Below are 25,865 nucleotides of genomic sequence, written 5' to 3' on the forward strand. Positions count from 1 at the left end.
TTTGCTTTGAAGTCCAGTCACCGATATCCAGAAAGACTATCAGAGGCCCGGAGACCCAAAGCAACAAGCACATCTGATCAAAGACTCGAAATACACAAACTGCCAACCTAAGCAAGCCTTTTCTTCTTCGTAGTTATCAAAATATTTTCTTTTTATTGTTTGGTTTTGTGTGTGTGTGTGTGTGTGTGTGTGTGTGTGTGTGTGTGTGTGTGTGTGTGTGTGTTTATAAAATTTCTGGGCATCATGTAATTGCCTTGTGGGTGCTGGGAATGGAACCTGGGTTCTCTGGAAGAGCATTCAGTGTGCTTAACTGCGGAGCCATCTCTCCATTCGGCAACTATTTCTTGATGATAGTGAGAGAAAACCAACTAATGTCTTGAAAAACAGCCGGGGAAGTTGGGCCAGCACTCAGGAAGCAGAGGCAGGTGGATCTCTGTGAGCTGGGGGCCAGCCTAGTCTACAAACAGAGTTCCAGGGCAGCCACCAGAGTTGTTAACAAAGAGAAACCCTGTCTTGGAAAAACAAAACGAAAGAAGTGGGGTGGGGGTGGAAGGCGTAGGGCTCACACACTTGTAACTCCAGGACTCTGGAGACTGGTGCAGGAGGACCCAGAGTCTGAGGTCATAGAGAATCTGTCTGGAAACAAAAGCAACAACAAAACTTTAAGCAAGTTTAAGACAAAGAAACAAAGAAACAAACAAAACCACTCAACAATAATCAGCCATTTGGTCAGCCCTCAAAACCATAGCTGGGTCTAAGAAATCCAGAAGGGCATTAAAGTCAATTGATATTTATAGAAAAAAAAAATCCAGGAAGCGAAACGAGTGGCTTCGTGGGGATACAGGTCATTTAAATACCCTGGCCCAGCTGCTGTACCCCCATGCACATCTTGCTATCTGTATTCCTGCTAGCAGGAATAGGTTTGGTCTGTAGCTGCCAGAATAGCTCAGTAGGCACAAGCCCGTACTGCTGAGCCTGACATCTTGAATTTGAACCCTAGACCAGTTCTCCGCTGGCTCCTGTGGCACGTGTGTGTGCACAGACAGACATACAAACACATAAACAAATTAAAAAAAAATTTTTTTAAAGGAAAAAAAGTCCAGAGCAAATTCACCATCAGAAAGGCTGGATGACAGACAGTCCTGGGTACTCAGCCGGGTCACCAGCGTTCCTTATGGCTAATAAGCTTCACCTCCGCCTCCACCGGGGCTTCCAAGCTCCAGCGTGGGCGACCCCCCGGCTGTCTTTTCGCAATCCCCCCCAGAAGCGGGAATAACCGGCCTGCCCTGGTCCTCCTTCAGGGGAACCGAGAGGATACGACGCCTCGGGCGGCCAGATTGGCGCGGGTCGCCAGGCCGCGGGCAGCATGGGCCGCCGGCCGCTCCTGTCAGCCAGCGAGGCAGACGCGCAGCCCGAGCCCGACCAGGCGGCGCAGCACCGGTCGCCGGCTGTGGGAGCGGCGCGGCAACTCGGTCGCGAGGAGGCGTGGGCGTGGCTGTGGGCGTGGCCCGCGCGCGGACTGAAGGGAGCTGGGCGCTCTAGTCGTGCCGACGGCGGCCAAGACAGCGGCGGTTGCTGCGCCCGGTACTGGGGTCGCGGCCTAAGGCGCAGGCGCGGTGGACTCAGCCCGCCCCGGGCTGCGGCTCGCAGTGGACTCGTCATGGCGACCGAGCAGAGGCCTTTCCGGCTGGTGGTGTTCGGCGCCTCTGGCTTCACCGGCCAGTTCGTGACGGAGGAGGTGGCCCGGGAGCAGATAGCCTCGGAGCAGAGCTCCCGCCTGCCCTGGGCCGTGGCGGGCCGCTCCAAGGAGAAGCTGCAGCAAGTGCTGGAGAAGGCTGCCCAGAAGCTGGGTAACGCGGCGGGGTGGGCAGGGCCGGACACGGCCCGGCGCAGGTCGCCGAGGGGCGTCTCCCTCGCGTGCGCCTGCATCGAGCCCTGCGGGAGGACCGGGCCTTGTTCCGCCTGTAAATTAAAGAATAAAACGAAAAGGGTTTTTCTCTCCCTCCCAGTTTGGGGAGCCCCAGTGTCGACATAGTCCAGAACTTTGGTAGCTCCTCAGTCCATCTCTGTCGTTCTGATGGGTTTGGAGGATTCTTGGTACTTGCGGTGGGAAAGGCTAATAAGACGGATTTCTCGGAGGTCCATTGTAGTTTGTGTTTGGGGACAAGAAAGAAAGCTGAGTTGTACTAATAATATTACAGTGCACCTATTTATGTGTTTTGGTGATACGGATTTATTAGCTCAGCACTTCTGAACGCGATAAGCATATACACTTTGCTTCTGAGTTACTCCTCTAGCTGCTTGATTTTTGTTTTTTGCGTTTTTGGTTTTTAGTTTGTAGTCTTGCTTGTGGAAATCCTCGAACAGTTCTCAATGTAATTGCTTGAGGCAGTGTGGGCTGGCCTGGATCTACTGATTCCCTTGCCTCTTCCCTAATTCTGACGTTAGCACCGCCACCCTCTAGTCACTGTATTCTTCATAAAAGTGTGGGATTTTTTTCTTTTTAAGTTTTGCACGTTTACTTATTCTTTTGGCTTATAGTCAACATATCGAGTGAGTAGTATTTTCCGTGCTAGTATTTATTATCCTTAGTATTGTGAAGCACACATGGGAGTCACATCCAACCTTTCTGCTTTGGGGAAGCACCTGTCTTAGACCCACATAAGCCTGGAGGTTTGGTAACTAAATCCCCACCCAGGAGAAGTCATACTGTTCTTCATTCTTTCCGTTCAGTTTGATGGTTCCACACAGAGCCTTGTCTGGACTGAGAGCACAGCCTTTTGTTTTGTGGTTAGACAATAGCATGCAAACTGGATTCTCCTGTGGCTCTTAATGCTGCCACTGCTAACCCACAGAACCTTGACAGAGAAGTTTTGGACATTGGCTTACTGTTTCCTGGAGAACATGCCATTATTAAAATACATTGTTCCTTTTATTTTCCCTCCTCAGTGAGAGTATTGCAGTGGTTCTCAACCTGTGGATTGCAGACCCCTTGAAGGTTGAATGACCGTTTCACCGGGGTCCCCTAGGACCATCGGAAAACACAGATACTTAGGTTATGATTGACAACAGTAGCAAAATTACAGTTATAAATTAGCAAGGAAAATAATTTTATGGTTGGGGGTGACCATAGCATAAGGAACTGGATTAAAGGGTCACAGCATTAGGAAGGTAGAGAACCACTGTTGTACAACTATAGCCGGATCCCCTACCATCCACACTGCCCAAATTAGACAGCTTGGCAGAATATGCCTCAGTCAGTGGAGACTTGCATGGCTCTATTGGGTCAGTTAGTTCCGGTTATTTCCTTATAAGTGTGGATGATTTTATATAGGCTGGACTACTTAAAAACGAGCTCACAGGGCTGGAGAGATGTCTGAGCAGTTAAGAGCGGGCGCCGCTTACTGAGGATCCTAGCACCCACACAGGGTGACTGACCGCCCTCTGTAACTCCAGCTTCAGGGAAGAGCTGCTACCTCTGGTCTCCTTGGGCCCCGCACTGAAGGGCAGACATGTGTACGGGCACACACACACAGTTTATTCAAAAAATAACAAGTCTTTAAAAATACTAAAGGTGAATCGGCCTCCAAGTCCTCTTTGGTTCTCATGGTGCTGAATGAATGGTGATGTCTCCTCCCACTTTGTATAATTGGGTCAGATACGGGTATTTAGTAGCTGTTTTTGTAGAGGAGATAGCTTGATGGAAAGGAAGTCAGAACAGGCATCTACTCAGCAGGTTAACAGATTATAAAGTTTTCACGGTTGAAAGTCTTCATGAAAATTGCCATCACTGATCACTATAAAAAGGTGATCTAGGAGGTCTCATGTTGACTTGGACTTGAATGAAATGCTTTTTTTTTTTAACTTTAGGAAGAGCAACACTCTCATCTGAAGTTGGAATAATAATCTGTGATATCAGTAATCCAGCCTCACTTGATGAAATGGCTAAAAAGGCAACACTTGTCCTCAACTGCGTAGGACCTGTAAGTAATCAGCCCTTCTTTGTATCAGAACAAACAGTCCATTCATTCCTAACAAAAGCTGGCATTTTACGTTCCAGAAGAACACCAGGGTGGAGGCCAGAGGCCAGTGTTGAAGGCCTTAACTCCACAGGGAAGCCTCTTCATTGATATGACAGTCTTCCAAAATAGTGACAGCCTTTGAGACTCCGTTTATGAGGAATGTGCTGATTGGCTCCACCTATCCTGTGTGCCCCCTCTTTAATGTAAAAATAAAATAAAAGTTTGATGAGCTGGAAAGATGGTTCAATGGGCAAATTCATTTGCCCTGCAACCTGGTAACTTTTGTTCAGTCTCCAAGACCCATACAGTGGAAGGGGAGAACTGATCCCCTAAAGGTGTCCGCTGATCTGCACACTTGCACCATAGCATGGGTACGTGCATGCATGCATGTGTGCACACATAAATACACACACTCCTGCATACAATAAATAAATGTCATTTTTAAATGTTTGCATTTATAATCCCAGCTTATTTGCTTTATTCTTATTATTAAGAGATAGAAAAGGTAGAATCTAAAAGCAGACTAATTTATTCATTTATTGAATGCTTACCCTTTGTAAAGTGCATTATTCTGGGCAAGTGGGACAAATGTGAACAGAAAATTATGTATGGAGTTTACACTTTTGTGGGGCATATAGAAATATAATATACAGTATTAAAGAGCAATAAGTCAAATAAATGAAGCAGAACAGTTGGATACAGGTATTGCACACTAGTCCCCCACCCTCCCCCACTTCCAAACAGACGTTCTCCATGTAGACCTGTCCTGGAACTCACTCTGTAGACCAGGCTGGCCTTGGACTCAGATTGGTCTGCCTCGGCCTCCTGAGTTCTGGGATTAAAGGCTTGTGCAACCAGCTCTCATACTCTCTCAAGACATGTTTCTAAGGAATTGACATTGAACAGAGATCAGAATCTAGGGAGAGAGTAAACTATGATTAGAGAGGAGAACGCAGTTCTGTGGAGAGTAGGTACAAAGGTTCTAGATAAGACTGCTTGGCAAGACTGAAGAAAATGAAAGAAGGTCGTGTGGCTGAGGCTGTAGCCAGGAAGAGATAGAAGGGATGTTGAAATATTCAGGAGCTTGGTGATGTGGAGTCTTACAGGCTGGAATTAGGATTTGGATCTCTTTTAAATGTGAGCAAGTGTCATTGGAGATCTGATTTCCTTTGTAAGTTATTCAACTTCTGAATGAAAAGTAGCTAACGAGCCCACCGCAGACACACACTGAGAGCCAACAACAGGATGGCCCACAGCAGACGCACGCTGAGGCAGTAGCAGCAGAAGTGGTTAAAGTGGTGTGGTAATCTGGATATGGTGGCTTATGCTTGCAGTCCAGCACTTTGGAGGCCAGAGTTGCCTCTTTCTCAAGCTAACAGGACCATGTCTTTAAAAAAAGTGGTTGAGTTCAAAGTGCATTTTAGTGTTTTAAAAGGAGAATAGCTCTTGTCCTATATTGGATATTGGTATGAAAGGTCCCTTCTAAACTTTGACCTGTAACTCGAAAGCAGAGGTTTCACAACTTTTCCCCTTTGCCCCCTGAATCCCTCCTTCACTCTTACCTGATTACTTTCCCTCTCTCCCTCCCTCCCTCCCTCCCTCCCTCCCCTTCTTTATTCCTTCCCTTTTTATCTTTGAATGTATATTGCTGTGCAGCCCAGACTTTCCTCAACCTTACAGCTGTCCTGCCACAGTCTCTCCTGACTACCAGGTTATAGGCATAAGCCAGCTTTTCCAGTGAAACTAAAAAACTGCCAGGACAGAATTCCTTTGTCTTTGTATTACCAGAGCTGTCTGCTTACCTTCATGCAGCACCTGGTCTCTGCCCTCATCTCTTGTCACAAGGAAAAAGCTCCTGTGTCTGTTGGGTACAACATTTGAAGGCTTTATGTCTATAATTATATATTTTCTTATCTTTATTGAATCATGCATTAACTTTTCATTTTTATTAGATTCTTTTTAATATGATGATGATGATGGTGTGTGTGTATGTGTGTGTGAGCACACAGGCCAGAGGAGGACATCAGATCGAAGTAGCCTGGGAGAGTTCCACATACACAGAGGGGTACCATGACACATCATTTATTATTTTCTCAGGGGTGGTGAGGCCCCTGCTGGGTTTTTCTGTCAGCACTTAAGCAATTATGGCACCTGTGTTTCTAAGCACTCCTATGATTTTATAAACCCTTGTAACCCAAGCAGACTCCTTGGAAGTGTTCCTGTTACCTCTGGCACCATTACCATATCCAGTTCTCTCCAGGCTTCCCTCCCTGTTCCAAGGAAACGCCCTTTCAAGCCCATCCTGCCAGAAGCACCCAACTCAGTCCTCATCTTAAGCCACCTCTCCACATTTGAGCTGGAATTTTCTTCCCTTTCTTAATCATTTTCTTTAATTTTTGAGAGATTAAAAATTTGATAACCCGAGGCTGTCCTGGAACTCTGTCATCTTAGGATTCTCCCTTGGTTTTCTCCCTGTTGGTCTCACCCATCTCCAGTGTTAGATCTTAGTTTCTGCCCCTCAGTGCCCCAGGCTGCAGAGCTCAAGCCTCAGACTGTTAGACGTGTGTAAAGAAGCATTAGGCAGTGGGGAACTATAGCTCAGGGAAGAACGCTGTCATTGCGGCCCCTTTGTGTTCTGGAACTCTCCTGTGCCACTCACTAAGAATACTACTTGTATACTGTACTTGGTACTTGACCATTTGATGCCCAAGAAGTTAATCTACATTTCAAGGATTAATAATCTTTTATACCCAGGATTGGTATGAATAAAAGTTCTCGTATTTACTGTCACTGAGTGACTCAGTGTGTATTCCCTTGGTGGAGGTGCCCACCTGTGAGCCCCTGGCTTAGACACAGAGCGTGGAGAACTGATTCGAGAGCAAAGATTATTACCCTTGAGTCTCTGATCACCTTGTACAAGCTCAGGATCTAACAAAAGAGATCTTTATAATTTTATTTATGTGTATGTGTATGTGTATGCGTCCATCTCTGTGCAGTGTCTTGTAGAGACTGGAAGAAGGTGTCAGAAAGCTGCCTGGTGTGGGTACTGGGGCTGAACTAAATCCTCGGAAAGCACAGCAAGTGTTATAACCACTCAACCATCTCTCCAGTCGCAAGAGAGGGAATTCTTCACAGCGTAACAACATAGGGATACGTTAGTGGGGCATTTCTCAGATTACCCAGTGGATAAGTGACTGTGTGTGACAAAACAGAGCAAGATGTGTTGGGGCAAAAAGGAAAATGTGCACTTTCTTTAAGGAACTGCTCTCCTTTTAAGTGGTGGCCTCTTAGTATTTGGGGGTTTGTGGGGAAAGCCGAAGAGCTGTGTCACCAGCTCTGATGCGGGCTGTAGGTGTTGGGAGCCAGCCCTTCAGAAGCAGGGCAGGAGGAGGTTGATCTAGGTGGTAGCAGCAGACACCCCTGGGTGTGACATTACATCGTTAGGGCTGCAGGAACATGAGGGTTAAGGGCTGTGGCATGACACGATGCTCAAGAACTGCAAGGTGATACATTTGGACTTCAGAGTCCAGACTGTCTGATGTAGGCACTGGAGAGCTGGTAGAGTCTGAATGGACAACTACTGTAAGTGGTGGTGGGCAGAGGGAGGGGCTGGATTCGACTCTTATTTAAAACACTAGTTGAATATTTCTTTAGAAATTAGGCTAGATTGGTTACTGTGAAGTGATGGGGAGTTTGTGTAGAAAGTTAGGTGAAGGGTAATATAACATGGACTTGACAAATTTTAGGAGACAGATTTGGCAAAACTTGCTGACTTACAGGGGAGGTGGGTTGAAAGAACACTTGAGCTTTCAAACTCGAAGTTTGTAGAGAGATGTCATAGAAGGATAATAAATATAAGTGCTGTGCACCTACACCACTGGCCCTGCTCACAGGTTATCATCTGAGCAGCCTGGGGAAGGGAGTGCTCCCAGGTTGATCTCTTTCTTTCTCTCTCCCCTCGTGTGTGTGCGTGTGCGTGTGCGTGTGTGCGTCTAGTTTAAAACCTTTCAATTCAAACTGCTAACCTGACACTCCTTGTCCTTCTTCCTCTAGACTCTGTATTTCTTTATAGACTCATTTCTTACTACTTCTGGCTCAGCAAGCGGTAGCTAAAAGCTCTCTTTTCTTTTATCTGCATATTATTTTGCTTTTATTTTTTCTTTTGCATCTAATTCAAGTGAATTAGCTCTTCAGTAAACCTCACATTTGTTGTAGTTAGAGATCAGCATGTGCATGTCTGGCTAAATAGCCTTCACATACAGTGAGAGGCCGCACAGGACAGTGAGAGGCCACACAGTACAGTGAGAGGCTGCACAGTACAGTGAGAGGCTGCACAGTACCGTTGCCTTGTCTTCCCAGTTTGTTCTATGTTAACTCTGTTCTCTCTGCATATGCAGGTTAGAGAACAATTTAAGGAACCAATTCTGTCCCACCATGTGGGTCACTAGGATTGAACTCAGGTTCTTAAGATTGACAGTTGGTGCTTTTAACTGCTAAACTATCTTACCAGCCCACAGTCTGGCTTTTTGATAACTTAAGATTGTCTTTCCAAAACAAACAAACAAAAAACAAAACAAAAAAAGATTGTCCTTCCAAGAGTAAAGTGACGTTTTGCTTGTGAAGTCCTGTGTGTGTATGTGTGTGTGTACGTGTACATGTACTATGGTACATATGGCCAGAGAACAACCTTGGGATCAGACCTTGTTTGAAACAGGGTCTCTTTCTTGCCCCTGCATACACCAGGGTAGCTGGTTCATGATCTCAGACATTGGCCTGTCACCTTTCATTTCACCGTAGGAGCACCGGGATTACACACATGTGTTATGAATTACATGCAATTCCATGTCAGGCTCTTTCCATGGGTTCTAGGGATCTGAACGCAAGTCCTGACGCATGTTTGGCAGGCACTTACCCCCTGAGCCATTTTCCCAGCTATGAAATGGTCTTTGATTGAGTTGAGTTTGTGAAGTAAAAACACATTGGTTTTCTTTATTTCCCTAGTATCGATTTTATGGAGAACCTGTAGTAAAAGCATGTATTGAAAATGGAACAAGTTGCATTGACATCTGTGGGGAACCTCAGGTATGTAAACCAATAAGGAGAAAACAAATTGCTCATAAATGAGTTTTCTGTGAAGTGCAAGTGTATCTAGTACCATTCTGTAGACACTTTGAAGCCGATAGCGTTCTAGTATTTAGAGATGGTGTTTTCATGGTATTCTATTCCTAGCTTGAGAGAGCACTGGTAAGATCTTAGCTTTAGTTTTCTTGAAATGTTCTATTGTTGTTTCCTTTGTGTGTGGAGGTGATGGTTTTTATAGTTACTGAATTATTAAAGCAGTATGTTGTGGGTGATTCTCAGACTGTATCTCTTAACTTTTCATTATAAGCTCCCTTTTTAAAACTAGGTACTGTTACAACATTACAGAAAAATAAATATAAAGTCCCCTCAACTTGGGCTGGGGATGTAGCTTGCTTGGTAGAATGTTTGACTAGCATACTGTCTTAGGGTTTCTATTCCTGTGAAGAGACACCATGACCAAGGTAACTTTTATAAAGGACAACATTTAACTGAGGCTGGCTTACAAGTTCAGAGGTTCAGTCCATTACTATCATGGTGGGAATCATGGCAGCATACAGATAAACGTGGTGCTCCAGAAGGAGCTGAGTGTTCTACACTTTGATCCACGGGCAGCTAACAGGAAGCTCCCTTCTGCACTGGGCAGAGCCTGCACATAGGACTACAGAGCTGACTCCCAAGGTGACACACTTCCTCCAACAAGGCCACACCTACCACAAAAAGTGCCACTCCCACGGGACAAGCTTATTCTAACCAGCACACATTCCCAGATCTTGGGCTCCATTCACAGTACGGCATAAACAGGGCAGGATGGTACATGCCTATGTTCCTAGAACTCTGGATGGGGAGGTAGGAGGGTAAGATGTTCAAGGATACCCTATTCAAGCCTAACATGGGCTTCAAGAGACCCTGATTCAAAATAACAACAAAAAAGGAAAGCAGGACCTCTGTTAGTACAAGACCAGCCTAGTCTACATACTGAGTTCGAGGCCATCCAGGGCTACATAATGAAGCTTTTCTTCAGGAAAAAAAAAAAAAGGAAAAAAGTTCCTCTCAACTTAAAAGCATTAAATGAGAGGGCTTAGGCAGTAGCCCATGTACTTAATATGTGTGAGACCCTGGGATCAATTCTCAGTACTCTCCAGCAAATAATGCATATATTATATAGTAAAAATTTTAAATGGTCATACTTATTTAATACTTGGCATGTTTGCCAAACACTATGCTAAACCCCTTATATAACTCTTTAAAAACATATCTGGAACACTATGCTAAACCCCTTATATAACTCTTTAAAAACATATCTGGAGGCTGGAGAGGTGGCTCAGTGGTTAAGAGCACTGGCTGCTCTTCCGGAGGACCCAGGTTTAATTTCCAGCAATCACAAGGCAGCTCACAACTGTATATAACTCACACCCTCACACAGACTTAATTTACACTGTGCTTTCTGTCACATTGTGATTTGGGGTTGGGGTTTGTCAAACAACTGAAAACTATCTGAGCTAATACTGTGTTGAAGAGCTACGTTGGTTGGCATTTCCAGTTTAATGGCTTTGTCGTTAAGATAAATCTTTTAATATTGGTCTAGATGTTTCTATAAATGATTTACATTTTTGTCCTGGATTTTTAGTTTCTGGAACTAATGCATGTAAAGTATCATGAGAAAGCTGCAGAGAAGGGGGTTTATATCATTGGAAGCAGTGGCTTTGACTCCATCCCAGCAGATCTAGGAGTGCTATACACCCGAAACCAGATGAACGGTAAGGACTGGTCCATACGGGACCCAAATCTCACAGCAGAAGAGCTGCGTGTTTGTCACCATCATGACGAGGCCAGCACTTTTGCTACCTTGAGCTGCATCCCTCGCCGTGCTATATGTTGTTATGCTTCGAGTTGTTTGTTGTTGTTGTTTGTTGTTTTTGTGGTGCTGGGAATTGAATTTAGGGCCTCGCACATGCACAAGAGCTCTATCACTGAGCCACGTTCCCAGCCCACATTTAAGCCACCACAAGGAGTGCTGAGGATTTTTCCTGAACATTTGCAGTAAATTTCAGTTTACTGAAAAGTCCTTGAAGGTGATTGTGTTAAGGCAGAATCGTTCCTGTTGAGTGCTGTGATGAGCCTCCAGGATGAGTTAGGTTAAACTGTTGTCTTACTGGAGAAGATTCTTAGCACCGATAATTTAAATACCACAGGAGACTTTGTCAACACTACTGGTTATTTATGTTAAACTCTTCTTTGAGAGTTCACCTGGCCTTCACTGTGTCTTGCTGTATGGATAAAAACTTAATAAAATGTTGTCTGTGAAGATTTTCAGAAATTTCTTCAACTGTAAGCTTAATAAAAATGCCCTCATCTGAATTGACGTGGTTTGATTACTTGTCCCAGTCAGATGACTTAGGTTTCATTTGATGTTCTTTAACATTCTCTTCTTTCTTTAGGCACTTTAACTGCTGTAGAAAGCTTTCTGACTATAAATTCGGGACCTGAGGTCAGTTTCCTGTTTACTTTTCAAGCTAAAAATATTAAAAATATTTTGGAATGATGCATGCTCTTGAGCAAGATTTAGACTAAATTTTATATGCTTTGTGTGAGAGTCGCTGTGTTTAAGTTTAGAAGGTTAAGATAGTGAGTTACTCTGTTTATATTACAGTGAACTACTGTGGTCCCACTTCTAGGACACTTATGTGTAGTAAAGGGTCCAGAGAACTGTTACATTAGTGCCAGTCAGCATGAATAGTAGGGGAAGGAGAAAGCTTGCAGTGGGTAAATGGTGAATGTAATCAAGCCAATGAGTGTTACTGCTGCCTGGTTGGCCATGAAAATTCACCTCACGATTATTAATTACAGGATTATGTCTTGCACAAATGGAGGTGAAATATAATGGCTGTGAGTTACTGGGCTTATCTTTCAGTAATTACCCATAAGACATGTTTAACTTGTGACATATTTTCTTAGGGGTTGTGTATTCATGACGGAACCTGGAAGTCAGCAATTTATGGTTTTGGCGATAAGGGCTGTTTAAGAAAACTGCGGAGTGTATCAAATCTGAAACCTGTCCCAGTTATTGGCTCGAAGTTGAAAAGAAGGTATATTAGTTTTAAACCTAGTCTACTGTTTCTAGTCTGTGTGTCGCTCTGCTGTTGGTTGGCTGTTAATGTGCCATTAAGAAAAGCTTGAAGCCTCTTGATAAGTTCAGAATTATTTCCAAAGTTAAAATGTAATTAGCATGTTATACTGTTTAAATACTTTATATACTCACATATATAATATTTCTAAAAATGAATTTTATGATATCTCGCCATCACTATTAAAATTTTCAGCTCAGTTTTTCGTGGTAAAACTGCATCTTAGATGAGGTAGTGGTGGCTCATGCCTTAAAGTCCTCTGGAGGCAGTGGCAGGTGGATCTCTGAGGCTGAGGCCAGTCTGGTCACAGAGCAAGTTCCAAGACAGGCAGAGCTGCGCAGAGAAACCTGCAAACCTCAGAAGGAAAAGATGATCGTTTAATGTAATCGACATGAATAACCCTTGTGTGTAAGAACTGGATAGCATAGGAGGTGGCTGTCAAGTGGTTTTTAATTAAGTCACTATCTAGAAAAGGTGAGGGGATCAAACACTGCATGTGTGTGTCAGTAGTGTGGAGACTAACAAAGCTTCCTTTGGGTGTGGGTATGGAAAATACAGGAAGAACTACTAGAAACACATTGAAACAAAGGCATACTCTGCCTCCTTACTAGTCACTCGAGAAAGGCTTCTGAATTTTTTAATTTGGAAGTTTACTAGCCAACATCGTGATCATTGTAATAATTAGAAGAAATGCAACATTTTCATGGCTCTGTCTTGCAGGTGGCCAATTAGCTATTGCAGAGAGCTGAACTCGTATTCCATTCCTTTTTTGGGATCTGATATGTCGGTTGTGAAAAGGACTCAGCGTTACTTGCATGAAAATTTAGAGGACTCACCAGTAAGTAACTATGACATTTCTTAATAAAGTGTAAGCCGGCCAGTTTGTTTTAGTACCTCAGTATGTTTATTATCTTAAAGTTGTGACAGTCATGTTTGTAAATAAAGTGTAAAATAGTAGGTCATGGGCATGGTACTAGCCTTGTGTGTGATTCCAGCCTGGCCTGCTGCAGGATCAGCAAACAGCACCCAGCCGTCTGTCTCTGCTGAGATGATTTGGCCCCTACCCCTGGGTCTCCTTGCTGTCTCTGGAATACCAGCACACTCCTTTTGGTGAATAGTTGCTCACACTGAGAGTCTAAGAGGAAACTATCTCAGGTTAAAAGGTGGAGAGTGAACTAGATGGAGTGGCTCATGCCTATAACCTCAGCATTCAGGAGGCTGAGGCAGGAAAATTACTGTAAGTTCAAGGCCACCCTGGGCTATATGCTAAGTCCAGGGCCTGTCTGGACTGTGTAGTGAGCTTAAGACCAGTAACCTAGGTTATAGAATGAAACCCTGCCTCAAAGGGAAGAAAGAAAGAAATGGTGAAATATATTTTCTCTTAGAATAGGGGGAGAAATGGCATTATTATTAGACTCAGAAAAATTGTAGATTTTGTGACTTTGGTGTTTAAGTGAGCAAGTAGTTGCAATTTGTAACAATTCCTGTAAGACCCAGGCTGCCAGTGTTGAGCTCTGAATAGGTCAGAACAGAGTGCAGTCTTTGGTGGAAACTGCTGTGTTCAGTGCTGCGTGCGACTGGTAAGTGCAGCCCAGCGAGCCTTTGTAGGAGAGTAACGCTCTGCCTCTGCCTTGTGCACCTAGGTTCAGTATGCCGCTTACATAACGGTGGGAGGCATCACCTCTGTGATTAAGCTGATGTTTGCAGGACTTTTCTTTTTATTCTTTGTGAAGTTTAGCATTGGAAGACAACTTCTTATAAAGGTAAGTACGCTTCTGATTGAATGAATCTTTAGAAACAGTTCTTGTGAAGTTTTGGTCATATTTTTGAACTTTGTTTTCTGTTGTTGTTTTCTTTTAGTTCCCATGGCTCTTTTCCTTTGGTTATTTTTCAAAACGAGGTCCAACACAAAAACAGGTAATGTTGGTTTCTGCTTGTTTACGTCAGGGTCTCTAACATACTAGGCTTTTGACTGTAGGGAGCCTCTGAGCTAACTGTCCCTTAGGTTTTCCTGGTCTGTCCTGCTGATCCCAAGGACCAGTTACTCATTCCCAGCAGAGCTCTGAACCGGCACACAAGTCCAGAGTGACCTGTCCTCCCATAGCACTTCCTCTTCCTGTGGGCACTGGAGGTCAGTGTGCTGGGATCTGGAGGCCGTTCTCCTGACGCTCTCTTCCTGAGTTTTCTATCTTACCTGACGGCACTGTCATTCTCTAACCAAGACCAGCCACTGCTACAGGTTTTCTCTAAATGTTTCACACGTGCCTGGGTTCTGAGCCAGTCTCTCTCTCTTTTTTTCATCTAATTGTAAAATACAAAAAAATTTATTATTTCTAATTATCAAATGGCATTAAGTACATTTGTATTTTGTGCAACCTCCATACTATCTCCAGAATTCTTTTTTTTTTTTTTTTTTTTTTCCCAGAGCTGAGGACCGAACCCAGGGCCTTGCGCTTGCTAGGCAAGCGCTCTACCACTGAGCTAAATCCCCAACCCCTCCAGAATCCTTTTTATCTTTAAAACTGCAGCACACTCATTGAATAGCCACACTCGTCTTCTGGTTCCTCCAGCACCGCCCCCACCCCCAGGAACTGCTGGTTTACCTGCCATCCCTAGGCATCTCGTATAAACGGAATGATAAAGTATTTGTCCTTCCAGGCCTGGCCTGCTTCTCCTAGCCACATGTCCTCAAGGTCCATCCAGGGATAACGTGTTAGAATTGCTTTTCCTTTTACGAATAAATGATTAATCGCTGAGTGTATACGCCACTTTATTCATCTTTGTGTGGGAATGGGTTATCTTTTATCAACTTGCTGCTGTGAACACGGATGTGCAAAGATCTGTGAAAAACTCTGCTCTAGATGTAGTTTAGCTATGTACTCAAGTAGAGTGCGTGGGTTACATATTAATTCTGTTTTTAATTTTTTGGCAAGCTGCTGTTTGATAAAACTGCACCATGTCAGTCACACACACACACACACACACACACACACACACACACACACACACACACACACACACACACACACACACACTGTGCTTCAGTATCACACATGTGTGTCCTGGAGCTGGAGCTGCAGGAGGTTGTTAGTTAGGGGGCCAGGAATGGCCGCAGGCCCTCTGCAGGAGGTTGTTAGTTAGGGGGCCAGGAATGGCCGCAGGTCCTCTGCAGGAGGCGGTTGTTAGTTAGGGGCCAGGAATGGCCGCAGGTCCTCTGCAGGAGCTCAGTGCTCTTCCCTCTGAGCCACCGCCAGACCCCACCGGCTCCCGTACTTTATTCCTTCTTACAGCAGCCGTCTAAGGGGTGAGCAGTCACTGCCAATTTTGTTTTACATTTCCCTGGCGGTTCCTGAAATTGAGCATTTCGTGCATCTTCTTTGGAAATGTCTGTTTCCTCCTTGTCCATGTTCATTTGGATAGAAGGTGTCTGTATTTTCTAGATAGGTGTCTCTTATCAGATGACAATGTGAAGATATCTCCTGTTCCATATTGCCTCTTTGATTACTTGCTATCGCAGGCCTTTATCTTTGGACCAAACATTTCGTAATGCTTTTAATCCATGTTCTGACTGCTGTCCATGAGATCTAACACACACAAACATTTGCCCTTGGTAATTGCCTTGTTTAAACACTTCTGACTCACTGCTTTTGGCCAGGATCTTTGCAGAGATTCTATGAATTAGAATCATGTCTGAGCCTGTTTTTTTCTAGTAGTCTTGGCCTAACCCACATTCTGATCAGTAGATCTGGAAAGGGACCCAGAAATACAGAGCAGTTCTCAACTTGTAGAGAGAGTCCCAAACGGTAACCAAGAAGTCCAGCCTGAGCGTTGGGGTTTTCAGAGGATCCTCAGTGGTGCAGAGCACGGCCTGGTTTAGGCCACTGCTGTGGAGGCAGAAAGCTCCTGCTCAGGTCTGGCTGGTGTGTGTGTGCAACTGTAGAACGGGGCTGTGTGTGTGTGTGTGTATGTGCGCGCGCAACAGTAGAACAGGGCTGTGTGTGGGGGGCAGCTATAGAGTGGAGCTGGTGTGTGTGCAACTATAGAATGGTGCTGGCATGAATTCCTGCCAGAGATTTGAGGCACCCTGGCCCTTCATGATCTGGTTCTGGGTGGTGTCATTTTATATTCACCTCTGATTACTTGGAAAAGCAACTCAAGAGACTGTGTTGAAAATAGTTCCAAAGCTGGATGTGTGCCCAGCCTGAAAGACTATGATCACTTAGTGCATGTGCTGCACACAGTGGGGAAAGGGCAAGTGTGCCCTGTGTGTGACTTTGTCTACACCTCTGGAATTATATTTTCCAATTACACCATCCTACTGTGTTCCTCCTGCCTTTAGTGTGTTCTTTTTTTCTGGAACCCCATCTACTTTTTATTACATTTATTTGTATATGTGTGTGTCTGTGTGTAAGTGTGCACATATGTGCATGTGTGCATGTGTGTACACATGCCACAGCATGTATGGGAGGTCAGAGGACAGCTTGGCAGATTGGTTCTTTCCTTCTACCGTGTGACTCCCAGGGACTGAGCTCAGGTGGCCAGGCTTGGAGTCCTGTGAGGGTTGTGCGTTCCAGGCACAGCAGTGCACACTTGTTGCTGAGGTGTTTGGGAAGTCCTAGAAAGTCACTGTCTGTTCCTGGGGGAGCAGGAGCCCTCCCTCCTGGGGTTCCTAGTTTCACTAATGAAAATATTTGAGGATGGACTCAGAAGAAAGCTCAAGGATGAATTTTTAAAACTCATATAATATACTTTAATCATATTATTTCTTCTCTTCCAACTCCCAGATCCTCTCTACCTCCCCTTTCACTCAACTTTGTTTTTTCTCTTGTACTTTCTCAAGAAAAAACAAAAACAAAAAACCCAAAAAAGCCAACAGGACAAAAAATTATCAAGCAAAATAAACATCCCCACTCCCCAGAACCCTGGTACACAAAATGGAGTCTGTCTTGTGCTAACCAGTGTCTCCTGGGACTGCCTCGGAGTGTGGTTGATATGCACAATGACACACCATTGTAGAAGACTGGTGTCCCTTCCCCAGGATGCATCAGTATCAAGTAACTTCCTAGTTAAGGTTGGACACTGTCCACTTCCCGTCTCAGGGCTGTCTCTTTGTCTAGTTTAAACCTGTACGAGTCTTGTGTGTTCTGTCACAGTCTCTGAGTTCCTATGAGTATGAGACAATGTTTCCTGGGAATAATCCGCCCCACTGGCTTCTATAGTCTTTCCACCTCTTCTTCCACATCGGCCCCTGAACCCTGAGGGAAGGCCTTTAGGGAGCCGTTCAGTTTAGGACTGAGTACTCCAGTGTCTCACTCTGCCCACTGTCCTATTGTGGGTCTTTGGATTCCCACCCACTGAAAGAAGAAAGCCTCTGTGATGTGGCTGAGGGAGGCACTGGTCTTTCCCATCTTTTGATTGCCCCCTTGTCTTGTGTTGCAGTCTCTCTAGACGTATTTTATAAGAGTTTAAAAGAAAAACTCCAGGGCTGCAAGCTGTAAATAGATGCCCTGAGGAGGGAGCTAAGAGTGGGAAGATAGAGTAGAAAAGAGCCATGCTGTTTTAGTTAGGTTGGCATGGAGGTCAGCCACACGGTGAGAAGAGTTTTAGAGAAAGAATAAGGCCCAAAATTCTAGGGAAAGCCTTCTTTGAGAGAGAGAAGCTGAGGTTGGTGGGGCTAGGGGTAAGGGGTAAGGGAGGTGTTCTAAACTTTTCTGAGTAATTCACTGAAGTGGGCAGATTTGATGGAAACTGCACAGGTGCAGTGTAATCAGCTATACTAAGAGGATTCTGGGAAGAAAAGCATGCTGAGGTGAACTCACCTTCCTGAGATGTCCCTTGGCAGGCAGTTGACAGGTCCAACTGGGTTAACCCTGCTTTGGGTAGCTTAGGATATTAGATCTCCATCCAGGCCAGAGAAATGGCTTTCCCTAATGGTTCCACACAAAGCTCTTCAATCAGTGGAGGGCTGGGGTAGCATGAGTTCAAGTCTACCTTGGACAACATAAGAGAAACCCTGTCTGTCTCAAATAAAAATAACATAGGAGACTGGAGAGATGGCTTACAGTTAACGCTGCTATGTTTGCAGGAGACCTGCCTGGGTTGATGGTCCATCATCCACATAGTGCCTCACAGTGATCTGTAAGTCTAGTTCCAGGGGATCTGATGCCACCTTTTGACCTCTATAGGAATCAGGCATGTATGTGAACGTGTGTGTGCGTGTGCATGCGTGTGTGCGTGTGTGTGTGTGTGCATACATGTACATGTAGGCAAATGCTTATAAAATAAAAATGTCTTTTTCTTTTTTTTCCAGCTAGGGTTTCTCTATGGCCCTGGCTGTCCTAGAACTCATTCTGTAGGCCAAGCTGTTCTCAAACTCAGAAATCCACCTGCTGTGCTTGAGTGCTGGGATTAAAGGTGTGAGTCACCAATACCCAGCTAAATAAGTTTTTTTAAAAGACATGTATACATTTAAAAATCCTGCCCTTTGCCCCAGAGATTTGATGTGCTACCTTCTGAACTCTCCCTTTATCTGCTAGTCCATGTCTTCTGTTGTTAAGTCTGTTCATATATTTTCTTGTCAGTGTATTGTAAGAAGGCAAGAACCTATCATCCGCACATCTCCGGGCCTAACGTATTCTCTTGACCCTTAGTTATACTTAGTAAAAGATTGTTAATCTCGGTTAAATTCTTTGTCTCTCTGTTCATAGTTCAGTATGTTAGCCCGTGTTAGCATTCTGAAGGCCTTCAGAATGTGGCGTTTGAGCTGACTTTACATCTTTCACCAGTGCAGCTGTGTTTACGATGTGTCCTGTCAGGTAGATTTCTAAAGCACGTAGTGGTGCTCTGCACTCCTTCCGAGAACACCAGGACTGGTGTTCTTGCCTGTATAAGTGGTCTTGCCATTCTCTAAGTCACAGTGTAGGGTCACTTTTAAGAAAATGTTCTTTTAATTGTTTATGTGGGTACACACATGAGTGCAGTGCCCGCAGAGGCTGGAAGAGGCCTCGGATCCCCTGGAGCTGGGATCCCAGGGATGGGAAGAGCAGCAGGCGCTCAGCCTCTAGGCTGACTGTAGCCCTCATCTTCATCTTACCCTGTTCTTACCACCTTTCCCTTCCTGACATCGCTCCAGTCAGTAGAGTTGTTGTTCAGAGAAGTCATTTCTGCCCCATGTTACAAGATAATAGATACAGCAGGTAATATATTGATCTTTTTTATTAAAAATATGTGTCTCAGATAAACCATGTATGTTGAGAGCTTCTCTTGAGTATCCTCCTTTGGGTCATTTTGCTTTTGTGACACAAGACAGACAGTTGTGCTCGATGTCATCAAAGTGGTGGAGAAGGCATCTGCTGAGCTGGCAAAGTCACCAAGTCTGCCCAGAAAATTCAGAAGGTTACCACCTGCCACCCAAGACTCAATCAGCAGTGGACAAGCAGAGTCAAGACTGTTGCCTCAGTCGGCCCTTTAAGTTTCATATTAAAGACTGGTTATGATACAACACAGCCTAAATCCTTCAGAAGAAGGAGAGGTTTGTGTGTGGCAGTTTAAAGTGTGTCAAAGTCAGTACGTTTGCTTGCTTGTTTTGTTTTTCAAGACAAGGTTTCTTGTGTAGCCCTGGCTGTCGTGAAACTCACTCTGGAGACTAGGCTGGGCTTGAACTCGGAGATCTCCTGCCTCTGCCTCCCGTGTACAGGGATAAATGAGTGCACCAGCACTGCCAAGAAAAATCAGTGCTTTGTAATAGAAACAGTGAGTGGAAATCTGTCACGGATTCTGAGACCCATTAAAGCAGATTTTAAGGGGGGATGTCTCGTGTGAAACAGGACAGCAGCATCTGCTGTGTTTGAGGTAGAAATGACATTATTAAGCACACCCATTGCTTTCTCTCCTACAGATGGATGAGTCATCATTCACAATGACATTCTTTGGTCAAGGATACAGCCATGGCGTTAGTGCTGAAAAGAACAAACCAAATATCAGAATCTGTACTCAAGTGAAGGGACCAGGTATTTTGTAAATGACTTAAGGATGTTTCAGGCTTTACACCAGCCAACGTTGTTAATGCACCTAGCCTTCTTTTTCACGATAACTCAATAATTCAAGTTTGAGAATGGCAAGTTTTAATTATTATTAAGAAAGAAGGTTAGCTGATATTTTTTTTTCTTCTTTTTTTTTTTCCGGAGCTGGGGACCAAACCCAGGGCCTTGTGCTTGCTAGGCAAGCACTCTACCACTGAGCTAAATCCCCAACCCCTGATATTTTTACCTGCTTCAGTCTCTTACTTAACTAAATTCTGAGTCAAATCTGTGGTCCAAAGTTTCCAACTTTGTGGAATATATAGATTCACACGTATTTTATAAAGAATCATAATAACTTTGCCCAAAAGACTGAAAACCTTTGAGAGTGCTGTGCAGAGACAAGCCCTCACATGAGCCAGTGGTGAGGAGTTATTACCACAGTCTCTGATGAGGACTGATCAAGCCAGATGACAGGCTTTTTTGCATCACACTTCCTTCTCAAATGACAGTCTGGCTTTTAACTATGGTTTGACTGTGCTTCAGTTGACAGTAATGGACCTGCCAGTGCCTCGGTGCTTACAGACCTAAGTTACTGGGCACAATTGGTTGTTTTCTTTAATATACTGAGAGTCGTTTTGTTAAGTATGTGAATCAATTTAGACTAACAGAAGCCGAGATAAGAGTTCCCAGCATCAGCAGTTGTTAAAAAACAGTGTTAGCACTGCCTGGGGGTGGCTGACTCAGCCAAGGCTTCCCTTCATGAGATCAGACAAGGTGAGGCAACCTCTATGAAGTGCAGATGGGATGGTGTCACTGAGAGAATTCGTGCTTAGAGCACTCAGCACTGACCGTTCTTACCCATAAACACCAGTGGAGTCTGTGATCTGAACATCCAAAAATGAAACCCTCCAAAATCAGACCGTTTGAATACCAGCGATTACACAAGTGGAGAGTCTGCCCCTGACCTCATGTCATATTGCAGGTGTGCTCAAAACATTTTGTAAGACTCTCTCCAGTCTCAGCATTTGGGAGGCAGAGGCAGGCGGACCTCTGTAGTTCCAGGCTGCCTGTCTCATAAAAACAAATCAGGGTAATAATTTCAGTATGTGTGTTTGTACACGTGTGTGCATGTGTATTCCAATATATGAACAAAACGAAACCTAAAACACACATATTCCAAGCAGTTTGGGTGAAGAATATTCTACCTGAACTATATAAATGTCAAATATTTTCTTTGTTTTTAAGTGACCAAAGTATTTATTGAATTTCTGTATATTCAGTGCTAGACATGAAATTCATTATTGGTTTGGGGTGATGTCTACTTCATGAACACTTTTCTTTGCCCAACCCTTTCTGCAGAGGCTGGCTACGTGGCTACTCCCATAGCCATGGTTCAGGCTGCTGTGACTTTCCTGAATGATGCCTCTGACCTTCCAAAAGGGTAGGTTTGGCTTTCCTCTAATGACAGGTGTCTTTTTAACTGTGTGACATTTTAGCTGATTTTGAGTTCATTTTCAGTCTTGGGTCTATAACAAGTTTTTTTGTTCCTAACTAAAAGTGTAGGTTAAAGCAGTGTCAAGGACAGTTCCTATCTGCCTTTGGAATCACTGTGAAGGTGAATGAGAACCGTGTAAGCCTCAGGAAGGGGCCCTTGTTGTTAGAGTGTCATCTGATCATGCTGAATGTACACACACCTCGTTGGCAGAGCCCGGCTTAGCAGGCAGTGGTGCTCAGTGGTTATGGACTGTGTTCTCTTACTCAGCATTAGCTGGTCCTGATAGAACTAAGCCAAGCTCAGCAATATGCAGAAGCCTGTGGATGAAAGGCAAATTATAAAAGTTGTGTGTAGTAAAACCTAATTTAAAATTTCAAGTCCTAATCATTTAGCATTTTTGTAAATATTGGCTATTATAGTTACAGAAACTTATTTTCCTCAACTTTAAGTGGCTGAGTGAATCCAGTGCATATTTTTATTTAAGCCTCGAGTGTGAAGACTCAGGAGTATGAGCTGTGAGCTCATTTGCCTGGTGTTGGGAGTTGGGCAGGAAGTAGCTGTGGCAGTGAAGGCTTGGTTCTCAGGAGCTGTGCTGTGGCTCCACTGCTAGTCCTCCAGAGAGGGCCAGAGAAGAGCTGCGAGCACTGCATTCTCTCTCCGATGTTTTACAGGGGCGGTGTCTTCACTCCTGGAGCAGCTTTCTCCAGAACAAAGTTGATCGACAGACTCAACCAGCATGGCATTCAATTCAGTGTCATTAGCAGCTCTGAAGTGTAAACATTTGAAGACTAATCTAATCATAAAATGCACAAATGCGTCTGTATTTGATATGTGAAATCCTTCATATGCTTGTCTGACTGTACGTGGACTCTCAAGTATAAAATATCTGTACATTAAAAGCAGGAAATTATATTATCTTATCTAAACTCCATATCTCAGCTGTTTTTATGGTTTTATTGCCTGTGAGAGAACTAACATCTCCTTACCTTTGTATTGACGAGTGAACTGAAGGTCAGACGGTGAAGAGGGCCCCTGTTATGTGGCTCACAGCTCGCCTTAGTGACGGAGCCTGACCGCTGTTAGGCTGTGGCGGCAGCCACTGCCTTCCCTGCCGTGGTGGTGTGGGATCTCACCCTCCTACAAGTTCCTCTGCATAGCATGTGAGCGTTTGCTAAGAGAAACTGCGTTTTCTACTTCAGTCTGCTTTCTCTTCCATCAACACATGGACTGATTTTGCATTGTTTATCTCAGTTGAATAATAAAGGGTTGTTAATTGAGTGACTCTTTTCCCCCTTTTCCGTTTGGACTTGTATTCCTACTTTTGTACTTTGGCACTAAAGTGGCCTGACAGTTTTATCCCCAGTAGTTGAGCTGGTGTAACCTTCTGACCCTGGCCTTGTAACTGTGACTAGTTAGTCTTAAGCAAATGGCTTTTAGCTTTGTATTGGTTTTCGACTCCTCAGCAGAATTTATCAAATTTGCTTTTTTCCATTTCAGGCATGTTTGGCATGGACATGCTAAAATAAGGAGACGAGCTTTTCCTCTTGTAATAATCACATGACATTCATACACTCAAAAGCTGGCGTGCAACTCAGTTGGTAGTGTGTGCTTAGCATGCATGAAGGCCTGGGTTGGGGCCCCTGCACTTCGTGAACTGGGTGTGGTGGCAGTTCTAGCACCCAGAGGCAAGAAGGTCAGAAGTTCAGAGTCATCCTCAGCTATGTAGTCCAGCCAGGGCTACAGGTCCTATCTCAACAAGAAAAGCGCAGCTTCGCAGACACATGCAGGATTCATGCTGTTCCTTATATAAAGGAGACAGCCACAGTTTGTGGACATGGTATAGGGGAGTACTCGTGCATGGTGACCCTTGTCTCTTCTCTGTGTGAGAAAAGAGATTCAACTTGAGACGAGAGGACCTCTTATTTTTTAGTTATTTCTATTTTTTTTTCCGAGATTTGTTTTTATGAAATACACTGTCACTGTCTTCATTGGATTCTGCTGCAGGGCATCGGATTCCATTCTGGATCATTATGACCCACCATGCAGTTGCTGGGAATTGAACTCGGGACCTCTGGAAGAACAGCCAGTACTAGTTGGCAAATAATATACATTTATGAAATTCAAAATGAGGATCACAGGGGCTGTGGAGGAGGCTCGGCAGCCAGGAGCACTGAGGATTATAGAATGTTCCAGAGGGCTCAGGTTTGATCACCAGCACCCACGGGTGGCTCACGGTTGGTCACCCCAAGGAATCTGATGCCCTCTTCTAGCCTCAGCGGACCTTGCACACAGGTGGTACACATACATACATTCAGGTGTGCGCACACATAAAAATTAATTTTTAAAAATGGTATTTAGCCAAGTATAGTGGCCCACACCTTTATTAGAAACATGTGGTCTGCATAGTTCCAGGACGGCCAGAGCTATGTAGTTAGGTCCTGTCTGGGATCAACAACAACCAAAAAAGGCATTTAAATACATGCACATATAGAATAAAGTAATAACATCTTCTGCCTGAAACTATAGTCAGTTTCTTTGTGGTGAGAACATTTAAAATCCATTTCCATCACTGCTAACCGTGGTTAGCCTGGGACAGAACACAAACATACTCCTTGTGACTTGTACCCCTGACAAAGGACTCCTCACATTCACCACCTCCCTCAAGCTCCCAGTGCACACCATCTCCCTGCCGGTTATTTTGTAGATATGAGATTATATAATGCTGTAAAAATATAAAATGTAAAATGCTGTTTTTTATCCCCCACTAAGTCTGGCACCGCAGTGCCCCAAGATATCTGCTAGATATCTTAATTCTCAGTCAGCAAAGCCTCTCACCCGCTTTGCTCTATCCCATATCACACTGCTGAAGGCCTCTCTCTGAGCCGTCAGCAATCTCTCTACCTATCTAGTTCCCAAGGCAGGTTTCCATGCCAGAAACACACATCCCAACTCTGCGGCGACCCAGTGTCTCTAGCCACCACACACTTTCTTACACTTAAATCGCTACATACAAGAACACACAACACAATAACCTCTGATCCAATTGATAAGATATAATTGTCCACCTAAACATACAAAGTCCAGTACACATCCATCCCTTAAGAACATTCATAACAACCTGTAAATAAACGGAGTGGAATCTTAACATCAGCCTCCATTTTCTATCTACCATGACTACCTTTTCTGTCCCTCCTGAATCTTCTCTTTCCCTTCCAGTCTCCTCTTCCTTCAAACATTTCTCCTGCCCATCCTTCCTTCTCGTCCAATGACAGACCTCATTCTATCATGTACCTGCCCTCACCTGTACTTTACAAATTAAATGGGGAGAAGGTTCTGGTGAAGTCACCTGAATCCTGAGTACGAGACTAGGCAGCCATCCTTGGGGCAGTGAAATTAGCATCAAAATACAGATGACTCCAGGGCAAACCATAACAATATAATATCTGTCTCTCTAGCTTGATTATTCACTCTAAGTTTCTCTGATATCACAAGTTAGAATGCCTTGCTTTTACAGACGGCTTCTATTACGTTGTCCTTTGACACCCTGATTGCTCCCACTCCTCCCTCTTTCGTCACCCTTTAGCCCCTACAGTCCAACCAGTCACTTCCCACACTAATAACTGTTTTGTTCTGTGACGTACTGAGTTTAACCATGGCCTTCTGGGCACCCATGGGTGTGGAGCTATCCACTGGAGTCCAGTGGGCTCATCAGTGAGCCCACAACTGAAGAGTATCTGGCCCCCAATTCCATCGTTAGTCAATAGTTCAGCAGGGAGAGGCAGGGCCCCGTGAGCCCCTCCCCAGGCTGTGATGGACAGCTGGCAGGCCCAGTGCAGGCAGCCACAGCTGTTGTGATCATGTGATCACATGGCTGCATCATGCCCAGAAGAAAGCACTCCCCTGTCATCTCCCCTCTCTTCAGCCCCCTCTCCCACCATATTCCCTGAGCTTTAGAGGGAGGTGGCACAGAGGTTCCATTTAGGGATGAGCATTCAGTCGTCACGTATCGTCAGCACCTTGACCAGCTGTGATTCTCTGCACCCACAGCCGCTCATTGCAAACAGAAGCAAAATCCGAGATGGATTATGACAGGGTGTCATTTTGCACAAAGGTGCAAATG

The 25,865-nt window shown here is 44.5% G+C and overlaps 1 protein-coding gene across 1 annotated transcript; it reads left to right on the top strand.

The window, feature by feature from the left end:
• The first annotated feature begins 1,540 nt into the window (after positions 1-1,540).
• Positions 1,541-23,026, top strand: Sccpdh (saccharopine dehydrogenase (putative)). The gene is made up of 12 exons (XM_032915029.1): positions 1,541-1,850; positions 3,871-3,983; positions 9,024-9,104; positions 10,732-10,861; positions 11,543-11,592; positions 12,060-12,190; positions 12,950-13,067; positions 13,873-13,992; positions 14,090-14,146; positions 20,127-20,238; positions 21,610-21,691; positions 22,417-23,026. Exons 1-12 carry the CDS (start codon positions 1,661-1,663, stop codon positions 22,520-22,522), a joined length of 1,290 nt encoding a protein of 429 aa, XP_032770920.1. The 5' UTR covers positions 1,541-1,660; the 3' UTR covers positions 22,523-23,026.
• Positions 23,027-25,865: the final 2,839 nt, after the last annotated feature.

Source organism: Rattus rattus, chromosome 10 (genome assembly GCF_011064425.1).
Source record: "Rattus rattus isolate New Zealand chromosome 10, Rrattus_CSIRO_v1, whole genome shotgun sequence".
Taxonomy (NCBI): Eukaryota; Metazoa; Chordata; class Mammalia; order Rodentia; family Muridae; genus Rattus; species Rattus rattus.